At 40.3% G+C, this 11,796-nt stretch overlaps 2 protein-coding genes across 3 annotated transcripts in view; both read right to left on the bottom strand.

The window, feature by feature from the left end:
* The window catches only part of LOC105559816 (ejaculatory bulb-specific protein 3), a 10,889-nt gene extending 5,563 nt beyond the window's left edge, over positions 1–5,326 (bottom strand). The window contains exons 1-2 of the mRNA XM_012008416.1: positions 5,219–5,326; positions 275–449 (exon numbers count right to left, since the gene is read on the bottom strand). Of these exons, the coding sequence (XP_011863806.1) occupies positions 275–449; positions 5,219–5,224 (181 nt within the window). The 5' untranslated portion in view covers positions 5,225–5,326. The remainder of the gene's footprint in view (positions 1–274; positions 450–5,218) is intronic.
* Positions 5,327–5,380: 54 nt separating this feature from the next.
* The window catches only part of LOC105559817, a 16,509-nt gene continuing 10,093 nt past the window's right edge, over positions 5,381–11,796 (bottom strand). The window contains exon 4 of one of the 2 annotated variants that reach the window (XR_001008777.1): positions 5,381–5,441. The gene's annotated coding sequence lies outside the window, so the exon portion shown is untranslated. Of the gene's footprint in view, positions 5,454–11,796 lie in introns of both variants that reach the window. The other variant, XR_001008776.1, reaches the window with a different exon arrangement.

Raw genomic sequence — 11,796 nt, 5'->3', positions numbered from 1 at the left:
TGTTTGATTAAAGTGTTAGCGTCTGGCTGAAAACGAGCAAGATAACGAAATTATCGTAGCAATAATGAGTAAAATCTTGAAAGGTGCCAAATGCAAGGACACGTAACCGCGGACGCTCTTATTCGGATTTACTCTTGTATCTTTATTTCTACGTCTTTGTTGTTGCATTGCGAGAATTATGGTTGACTCAAGTGCCAGCGTTAGCGTTTGGGCGAAAACGAGCGAGATAACGAAATCACAATGGCAATAATTAGTAAAATCTCGAAAGGCTCACCTTTAAGCTCCTTGCCGTCGGGCGTGCAGCTGCCCTTATCCAGCAAGCAGTTTACGTAGTTCTTGAGCAGACGGTCGCTCGCTAAAATCGTGTCCAGGTCAACATTGTCGTACTTGGTCGTATACTTGTCCTCTGCCAAAACCACCGCTACCGCGAGCAGGAACAGAGCCAGGACCTGGAACGGTGCATTAGAAAATTTCTTGAGATACGAAAGAGTATATCCGAAAAGTGTATAATCCCGATGTACATACACTGGACGCGTTTCGCGCCATATACAGTACATATGTATATAAAAGCGTGAGGGCCTGAATGAGGTACGGAAGTCGCGCGCTGCCGTTTGCGGCTCCCGCGGGGATTCCCGGGCTAAAATCCGCAAGACCGATTCGCACACGCAACTTCGTCATAAATACATCGGCCGGCAAAGCGCACAAAGTGTCAGAATTCAGAATGGCCCTCGGCTCGCCGGGGCTAAACGTCGCGCGTGCACGACGTGGCTAAATGTTTGCCGCGCCGAGCCGGCTGCGTTCATAATCACGGGCTGCCGAAACGCAGAATCGCATGCGGGCGTGCGTTTAGCGCGTGATATGAATATCAACAAGCGTATGCGTACGTGTTACGCGTATTATGTACCCGCTCGTGTGTGCGCCCGTGCTCTATGCGAAATTCCTCTGGGCCCGAAATCGAGAATAGAAGTCTGCGCAAGACCCCCTGCAGGCTCACGGAAAACAGGGCAGCGAACCGAGCGTGCATGCACGTTGCACGTTGCACGCCTCATTAGTAGATAAAGACAGAGTGGACGGCCGGTGGCACGCAGCGCGGGTCGGGCCCTGTTTTGAAATCAATTCAATTATACGGAATGTGTCAAACGATTTCTCAAACGCGATTACGTTAAGAGACGCTTTTATCACGTTCCCCGTGGAACATTAAAACACATTTCTACACTGATGGAAAAATATGTAATATTTGAAACTATAATTGCACAGTAAAATAATTATAGTCGGGAATATCATTTTTATAGTAATTATACTATAATATTAGTAATAGCAAACATATAGACACAGTAATGCCAATTATATAAAAAGTTTACTATGACATATAATCCCATACAGCACACAAATGTTGAATCAACGACTCAGAAACGTTCCATTACAACATTGCAATATTACATCAATGTTACGAAATGTAAATTCAACGTTGAAAAGATATTGCAAAAACGTCTAATGGCCGCTGAATTGTGTAATGTCTTGTAAACGTTACAATTCAACATTCAGAGAACATTGTTAAATTATATTAAGTTAACACTGGTCGCGTTTAGCAGAATATTTTTTACAACTGTTGGAAGTGCTGAAATTGAATTATTCCTCTAATCCAATCTTAGCTCAGAAAATTTCTGACCGTTGCAAAAATATTGTACATATATAATATATACATTTCATAATTATAAATTTTTTTAAGTATCTATTTGATTGTCAAAAAATAATAATTTGTTCAAGATTGTTTTAACGTTGCAACAATATAAAGAATTAATGTACAAACATTAACCTAGATTCAACGTAGAAAAGATATTTATACTACAACATTCAACATTGCAACGTTTCAGCAACATTATTTTAACTTTCTGTGCTATATGGGTAAGCTTTTAAGTATTATTTTGTTAAAATATTCAGGTAAATAAATAGTAAATTAGTTAACTATTTTTATATAGTAAATACAATCACAATGACAGTAAATTTAACTACATTTTTATCATCCGCCTTACTAATCACATGGTAAACAAAAGTGAAGTGGTACGGAATGTTCTCACTAGAGGAACGCGCGGTACAAGACTTTCTCGTAAGAAGAAAACCGCATAGAGTGTTATAAATACGGATAAGTTTATACATTCGTGTAAAATTACTTATCTTTTCTTTGAAAGATGCTTTCTTGTACTATTCTTTACGAGTGCAAAGTGATGTAACCAATGAACATAGTGAACGCAATGTATATACAGGGTGTACTAGAACCACCGGATATCCTTTTAATCGCAGATTCGTTAGGAAATTTCAAGACAAAAATTCTAATGCAAAAATGTCGAGGCTATAATAGTTTTCAAGTAATAAGCGAGTACATTTCACCAATGACAGGCCTGAGATTTCGCGCGCTCAGGCACGGCGATATGACAAGTGTTCCTATGAATGTGTCGCCCTTCTTATTTAATTCAAGAAAAAATTTGCACCGTGTTGTAACTTTTAAGTGTTGCAGCTGTCAAAGTGAACGATCAATATCAATTATCATGAAGGTCATTACTATGCCAAAAAAGGCGACATTCATATGAACACTTTTATCACTCGTCATGTCGCCGTGCCTGAGCGCGCGAAATCTCAGGCCTATCATTGGTGAAATGTACTTGCTTATTATTTAAAAACTATTATAGCCTCAATATTTTTGTATTAGAATTTTCGTCTTGAAATTTTCTAAAGAATCTGTTATTAAAAGGATCTCTGGTGGTTATAGTACACCCTGTAAAATAAAAAGCGGGGAATATTATATTATTTCCAATATAAATATATTATTTCCAATATAAATACGATTATTACTACTACATATAGTTATTCGAAATTCTACTTGTGGTTGTTATTGTAATATTTATAGCATACCTTACCAAATTAAAAGCTCGTTTCAATTTATGACAACCATATCATAAGTTGCACGGACCAATATTGTGTCTATGAGAACTATAATACATTGTTAGGTCATCCGTAACTTGTGTAGTTGGAAGAATTATAAAAACGTGATTGGCTCCTAAAATGACTACAAAGTATAGTCAGATTGTGGTAAATGCACCCATTTCTTTCTGTCAGAGTACAGAATAAAAACTAACCGAGTATTCGCGAAATATTCATCGTCTTTTTCGCAGACGATAGATTTTCAGAAATCTCATTAACATAGTAAGTTTGTACTGGTGTCTTATCTGAATTAGTCGTCAACCAGCGCGTTCGAGCTATTATCTGGACGAATATCGCGCGAAAAGAAATTCGAGCGATCAACGTCACGCTGCGAAAAATGAAAAAAAAAGCATCTCGCATATGCACGTGTACATTCGTTCTTTTAGCTTCAAGTCATAAAACGACATTGACTGCTCCAATTTCGAGATATCAGTTTAGCGGCCATGTTACCCAATTTAACCCGGTGGTAGTTGAAATAAATTTTCAACGCGTAAAATAAAAAAAGGAGAAATCGATTGCTCTAAATTGAGAATTAAAAAATTCATTCTGGTCTATTCGAAGCGGAGAAACGAGAAAAAGGAATTTAGCTGTGCGTGCGATATTTAATCTCGGTAAAGTTGACATAAAAGGATCTCGAGCAATTTTTACAAGTCACCGTCACGAGGATTTAATATTCCGTCGCGGACTTGAGCCTTCCTTAAAATTCGCGGTTTAATTCGTCGAAAATGCGAACCGCAACACTTTCGACAAGCTGGTTCAAACTCAAAAGCGAGGGGATCTCTCACCCTCCTCTGAAGACCACGACCAGATGGTTACGCTAGTACATAACGGGTTAATACCGGAGAGTTAGTTAGGATGTTAATTAGTATAGAATGGACCTCTCTCTATCTCTCTACCTCTCTCTCTCTCTTTCTCCGAGGAGGATACCTGCGCAATATACATGCGATACCCACTATACTTTGGCGAAGGTAAAGCGCGCAAAGGGCGGCGACCGAAATGATGTTATCCTGTGGGCTCGCCCAGAGATATTTCGCTCTTTAAGCGAAGAGAACGCAGCGGTATTTAATATACATGGATATAAGACGTCCGATTGGGTTGCGCGTTCATTAAGACTCCCCTGACAAATCGGGAAACTTGACAAGCTAATGCCGTAAGAGTCGTTTAATTTCACTTGATTTATACATATACGTTGAAAAGTTTCGCGATTATTTATAACTGGCATCGGCAAATTACTCGCTTGGCAGCGTGCCTCGTTAAGTAGAAATTAAAACTCGTTTCGGGACAAGACCGGGACAAAGACACGTCGTTCTAGCTAGATGATAGCGTGGGAAGGAAAATAATATTATTAAGCAACAACTAGCACGCCTTCGTAAACGTTACGCAATCGTCACCATTACCACGGACAACATTTCCTGCGACGCCTTTCACTCTCGTAAAGAAATTCTACCTCGTCTCGACCCGAGCCTCGCCCGCGATTTAAGAGCTCGCGCTGCCGGCGCGGTCGCAAAAAAATCCGCGCGCGTTTAGCGGCGGATTAACGGTGAATTTTTGCGAGGACGTACGAGGAGACAGACATTGAATCACCGTAGGAGATCCTTAAACGGTCTCCGAGGTCGTTAACGACGTGAAACAGCCTCGATGCACCGAGAAGAACTTGCACTGCATTATTCACTTTCGGTCTCTCAGGATCGGATTTTCGCTGAATAAAAGGCGGCAATTAACGTCTATGCGATTCCCACGTGGTAGGAAAAAAAAGGAGCGGAATATTTAAAAAGTTGAGAAATCAAGGATTATATAATAAGAGAACGGGGACGTGTATTATTTTAAAATTTAAATGTCTATAATCAAGAGAGATAGATGACATCGAAAAAAAGAACAATATTACTGAATTATTTGAAATTGTCGTTGGCTCAATTCACAGCGCGCGATAGTTTCAGGACGCTTTTAAAAGAGAGGAACGACCGAATCACCCGGTCCGCGTCACGTATCATCGTCATCTTCGCAAAAACGTGATAAAATTACATTCACAAATTAACAAGTTGCCTCCCGAGAATACGAGAGGATACACGGAAGGAGATAAAAAAACGACGAATGGCTAAGCGAAGGATTTCACGAAAGGCTGAGGGAAGGATCTCCGAGGGCGATATACGAGAGGGGCTGCAAGAAGATAATGGGAGGGAGCCGAAAAAGCGAGCGGGAAACGAAAAGAGCGAGCGAGGAAGAAAAGAGTTACGCTTACCTTCATGTTCGAGCAAAGTTACACCACTGATGTCGGCGACAGTGTCGGTCAACTGTTTTATAGCCGGCCGCCGGCTTTAACTGGACCCCGAATTCGTCGAATCGGCCTTACGGCCCTCTCCTCTCCTCTTCTCCCTCCTCAAACCTTTCCACGCAACTACGACGCGAGGAGGACGAAAGGAAAAGACGTGCGTCATAGATATGCAAATATTCGTCTGGCGTTTCTGCAAATCACTCTACGTCGTGTAAATATCACTAGATGAGGGATTCCTCAATTGATTCGAAGCTCATTTCCAAAAACTTGGGCTCAAACCATAATATAACGTATGCCCGACTCTGTCATTAGTTTTGTTTTGCGTCGATCTCTTCTGCGCATCCGTCATTTCTTGGTGGTGCCAATGAGACTTGTACCAAAAACATGGCGGAGTACCACGTGATCGAAAACCGAAAAGATCAAAGGACCGACAGAGAGTGGGCATACTAGTTACACTATGCTCGAACGCTTGACTTTAATCCCATTTGTATTTTGTCGTGAAAGTTTTCGACCCTAGCCGGATATCAGCTGGAAAAAATTACTCCCCGCTTGCCACGGTAATCTCGTTCCCGGGGAATTCCCCGTCGGGTTTCCTCCGGGAGAGTCCCCGGGACCACTTACCGTTTACAAAAATCACGAAACGATGGATTAACGCGAGCCCGCGTCATTGAGAGAATTTTGCGTACGACATTAGATACAGGTAGAAAAAGAGAGAGGATCAGAACGTCAGCGCTTTTGTACGAACGCGCGCTCGTTAGTGGGATTCAGCGGGAATTGCAAAAATAATATTTGGCCGGCGTTAAGTTAACGGGCGGTATGCTCGTACCTCGTTAACTCCGTCGCTGGCCGCGAGCGAATTATTATTGCTTCCGTTTCGGTAGCCGCGCGAAAACAGCGTGACCCGCCGCGCGAGAAAAATCACGAATCCCACGCGGATTAGCGCGTGCGTTGCGCAAACTGCATAAGGATTGCGTGACGGACTGCGCTGCAGACCGATGATGCGTTCTCCCGAAGGTGCGTGTTGCCGGCCGAAACAATTAGCGGCAGAATGCAACGCGAGATTGCGGAATATTTCACCGAAAGCTCACATGCAGGAGTTACGTAACGAAACAACAAAAATAACTATAATTATACGACGATAACAACAATTTAATTAATATAAAATATGGACGTTAAATTAAATCAGTACAGTTTTAGGAATTTAATTTTCGATTTAACTTTTATTAAAATCGAAAATTAAAACTCTCGTTGGCGCGAACTGATCTGGACCCGTACGGCGCATCCCGGACGTGGCTTTTAGCGAATTAACGAAAATTTGCATTCGCTTTGTTAATAGTGAAAAAATTGCATATTAGGTTTCACATTATTTTACTTATTGCGAACGTCGCCATTGACTGAGCCACACACAGGGAAGGCGACGGCAGTTAAAAACAATTCGCAACTTTTACATATGTTGTAATAATTTATATAAGCTTTCAGCTATGCGCGTGCCCTGTTTGTCGCTTAGGATTTTATGACTCGTAATAAATTTATCCGATCGTGCATACAATAGGACATGGAATATTGTATTATTAAATCGAGAGAGGCCGGCCGTGTGCACCTGTTACGGACATCTCCCGCGTAATCCATATTTTACAAACGCAATATCGATAGCCGCCAGCGAGATATTTCCTTTGTTCCGCCTAGAATTAACATCATTAATAAATTGCAGCATCGAGAATGACTAGCAGCGCTTCGGAACGAACTCATGTGCTAAATCGTGTTACTCGCAAAGAACAATCGCGGAGATGACCGTCGCCCGCATGGGCAAAAAAATACTCTATAAAATTTGCAATACCATCAACGGGGCGTAATTACAATGCGCGCAACTGTCAAAACGCTGGAAGCGTTAATCCTATCCTTTTTCATTTTTTAAACGGCGTCGTCTTTGTACAGACGTGATGAAATAGTTAAAGCGCGGTTGAGTGTCTAAATTAATTTTTATTTTACGCGATTACAAGTAAACCACAATATAACTAATAATTATAATGCAAGCAAAATTATTATATTAACAATTCGCATTTCCTGGCAATCTGGAGATCTAATTAACCTAATTGTTTATTATTAATTCATCCGATAGCGTTATTCAAATTAATACATCCCGTACATCCGCGGAACAAACGCGGAAATCAATGTTCGCGCACGCGAAGATGGAATATAATCGTTAAAAGTGGAAAATTATTCGGTGGGATTGAAAACGACGTCGAAACCAACGTGATCATCGGCGGTACCTTTCGACACGTTACGTAAATAAGTGAGATGTCAACTTTAAATACACCGATATCTTGCGGTAACACCGGTATTACATTATTAGCGTTACATTATTGGGCGCTTATATATGTATGAAATCAATTCATAATTTATTGCAGATTTACAGTGACATCAATACATACATTATATTTTACGGGAGAGATGGAATAACGTGTATGCAAATAATGTCGATTTGCAAAGGATACGATTCGCCAATGTTTTCAGCTGCTTCGCGAAAAGAAAAACGAGTTACTTATTCACGCTAATGGTACGAGTAAAAAATCCGCTCCTTTTAAATTCTTAAAGAGAAATCTACCCGCTGAGCGAATGGGTGCTCTATATCATTAATGCTTCGCGATTGTACAAAACATAAACAATTTAGAATTAACAAATTAAAGGTAAAATTAAAGGCAATGTGAGCCGTCACCTGCTCGCCGGTGTTAAATTAAAAGTCTACGTCAATTTTTGTAGAAAAGTATATTATAAATAATAACATTTTAAAAACTAATAATATGACGCATGGTACGATTCGGTCATCGCATGTGACCCTCTTTAGCAATAGTAATAAATAAGCGAAACATGTTGGTTATACACGACGTTAAAACAAGGTACAGAGCAATTATGCTAAGTCATTATATGTAAAATTGGTGAAAGATGAAATAAAACCTTATCTTGTCAGTGTGTTCGAAAGTACGCATGTAGGCTAATCCCATGTGTCATGTCCCATAGTGACCATGTCACTGACTAGCCTACATGCGTACTTTCGAACACACCGACAAGATAGGTTTTATTTCATCTTTCACCAATTTTACATATAATGACTTAGCATAATTGCTCTGTACCTTGTTTTAACGTCGTGTATAACCAACATGTTTCGCTTATTTATTACTATTGCTGAAGAGGGTCACATGCGATGACCGAAACGTACCATGCGTCATATTATTAGTTTTTAAAATGTTATTATTTATAATATACTTTTCTACAAAAATTGACGTAGACTTTTAATTTAACACCGGCGAGCAGGTGACGGCTCACATTGCCTTTAATTTTACCTTTAATTTGTTTTTTTAATTGGAGCCTATTATTTATATCTATCATTTATTTATATTATATTTTATTAATTTAGAATTAATATAAAAATGGTTTAATAATACATCGCCGTTGCGTCATTTTCATAATACAAATTCATTCGGAAAGCCGGTTAAATTGCCCAAGGTTTCCTTGCTGGTTTGCTATATTCATCGGAGAGGATCAAGATGACGAATGATTCCGCTTTTTCGCCTCGTGTATCAAAACTTATGTTAATATTTTCTACGAAAGTGAACTTCATCCTTTTTCAATATTATCATATCAAAAAGGACCTGTGCAAAACGCGTTTTCTTCGCTACGCGCGCGTCGGTATTGGCTGGGTTTAAGGTCACATTAACATCGCGGTTTCTTACGCGACAGCGATGCCGCGCTATCTATTTGACGAGATGAATAAAAGTGGTCCATTAGTTATTGTGTGTGCGAAGCAATAACGCGCGAAAAATAAGCCTCTTGGTCGCGAGATATTTATCGCGCTTTTAGCATAAATTACCGTTAAAAAACATCGATTCTCATCAACGCTAGGTAAAAACGACGTTGCATCACAGAGCAGGCACATCTCCGAATGCACATAGAGGAAAAAAAGAGTAAATAAAAGAAGTACCTAACGGATCGTCGTCATAGTTTATGTATAAAATAATTAGCAAAACAAATTTTTGGTATAATCAAAATAAGATTGATACGAGATAAACATTTGCTACAAAAAAAATTAATTTAATATAATGGAGAGACGGGAAAGCTATTGAGGATACTCGTTGGAACTTCCTCTCTCGAAATTAAAAACTGGCGAAGTCAATATTATTACGCAAATGAGATCGGTATGGCGGAGAGATATCAAAGTATGACGAACGCGTATTAAAACGTGGTAGCCAAGTGCGGAAGTGAAATTAAAGGATAACAGACAATGCAATTGGAAATAGAATGGACGTGGGGGGAAAAACTGCGAGCCCCGCGAGAGGCCGTTCTCCTAAGAAACTCGAGAAAAGTCGTGTAATGGAAGTATCCCCGCGCTTTGTCCATATATTCTCGCGCGACTTGGAATCACCTGGCCGGGCCTCCGTACTTTAGCGGCCGGCTTTTAGACACTTTTAGCACAAACCGAGGGTTTTGAATCCGCGTGCGGAATATTCCATGCGAAATCCAGACGTAACCCGAGAGCCGCGCCCGCCCGCCACTGTGTCCTCGTTCGCTTTGAATTTATTATAACTTCGCACACGGGGCTGTGTACGTATATACGTATGCATATTTCTGTCCGAATACACCCTTCTGCGGCGCGCGCCTCGGGTCATTCCTGCAGAAATTCAATTCGTTATACGCCCCTGTGCCCGTTATTTTATTATGTCCAGACGCCGCAAAAAACCACACTGGGATGCGCAAACTTTTTCCTCGGGAACGACATCCCGAGTATTTCCGGCGTTGCGCGTCTTCTCCCCCCCCCCCTCCCCCTTAACCTTCCTCATCGCTGCAAGCAGCGAAGGAAAAGGCGTCGCCCCTTTTTAATGATTGAGATTTCAATGGCTCTTGAATAACAGATTCAAATTATTAATATTTGGGTGAGCGCGGGGTTTTAGCAAAGCTGCCATCATTATTCATGGCTTCGAGGGAGTCAACAGAACTTTAATTCGAGACCTAACCGCGTCCCCCGAAGTATACAACTATGTTTGCGTCGCAATATCTCCACTCGTGGAGCATGTAGAAGAAAAATGAAAACACTTTTATTATGCAAATTGAACCCAAGCTATCGATTGAGCGCACTTACATAGAAGTTCATCGGATCAGCCGTTGTTGAGATCCAAAAATCTGAGGGCCTGTCAACTCGCGTACTCGCGTAAACTACACGGTCGGTCTCGCGCGCGCGCGGTTCTAGCTACGCTTATACCATAGTATAACTAGTATGCCCACTCTGTCATTTATTTTGTTTTGCATCGATCATTCCTGCGCATCCGCTATTATTTTAGCGGAGCCAATGAGACGGATGTTGTATATATGGTAGAGTGTGGGCGTTTTCCAGCTAGGACACACAAAATTGCACTGTGTTACACCGTGTAAAATTCTTGTTGAAACGGTGAAAGTGTAGGTTTAATTTCTAAAAATTGTACTAGAGGGCATTACGTTAATGGAATAGTACATGTCGCTTAATTCGAACCTTAGCTTAACTCACTTTTTGTCTCTTTTTAAGGGAAACAGAAAGAGATGAAGAATGAATTAAGAAAACTTCCAACAGTTGCAAAATAAACGTTCTGCTGAACGTGATCATTGTAAACTTAGAACCGTTCGTAACCTTAAACTTCAATCAGTGCACAAAGAAAATCGTAAAAAAGCCTGACGCAATAATACGTTATGATTTTCTTTGTGCGTTGAATTACTGAGTTTACCTACGGATTTAAGTTTATATTCAGAACTTAACATAACGCGTTGCGGAAAAGCTTGTGCGGTAGATCTACCTCTAACGTTTTCGAATCTTCGTACATTATTATATTATTTATAGGTTATGTTCGAAAGCAGTAATACCACAATTTAAATATAAAATTTTCTAAATGTTGGTAACACTGGGATATTTTACACGCTTGTGCTTAGCTTTTTACTGTGTCGAGCAGTGTGACACTGTGTCGTAGTTGAAATACTTTGTGTCGGACACTCCCAAGGAGCGCCAATGCACGTATAATGCGCTCTAAATGTGCATTAAAATTCGCATTAAATGCGAATTGTACATGCACATTTAAAGCGCATATTTGTCCCGCATTAAATGTACATTTAATGTACATCAATTAATGCGCATTAAATGTATAATTAATGCGTATTTATCGTGGCAGTGCATTTAAAAAACTACACCTAACGTTCATCGAGGAGCCCAATTGAATAACCAGTTCTGTACTATATTAGAATGCTTACTGCAATGCTTAGAGGTCGGGCAAGAAAACAAATTATAGGTTGCTCAAGTACGTTCGTTTCTTTTTCTGTCTAGACAGAGAAAAAATGGGTGTCTAGCAATCTAATTCTTTTTTTCATGCCCGGCCTTTAAGCATTGCAGTAAACATTTTGCAGTATAGTTCATTGGGGACAACTGAAGCTTCTCCAGCTTATTTATCCTATAGGGGACTTAAGGATCTACACACGCCTCTACACGTTGATGCTTTAAATGTAGAATTAAGAACAAAGATAGTGTGAAA

Source organism: Vollenhovia emeryi, unplaced genomic scaffold, assembly GCF_000949405.1.
Source record: "Vollenhovia emeryi isolate VEMERY1.0 unplaced genomic scaffold, V.emery_V1.0 DF939253.1, whole genome shotgun sequence".
Lineage (NCBI taxonomy): Eukaryota > Metazoa > Arthropoda > Insecta > Hymenoptera > Formicidae > Vollenhovia > Vollenhovia emeryi.
The sequence above is the reverse complement of the archived record's forward strand: the minus strand, read 5'-3'. Positions and strand labels throughout refer to the sequence as shown.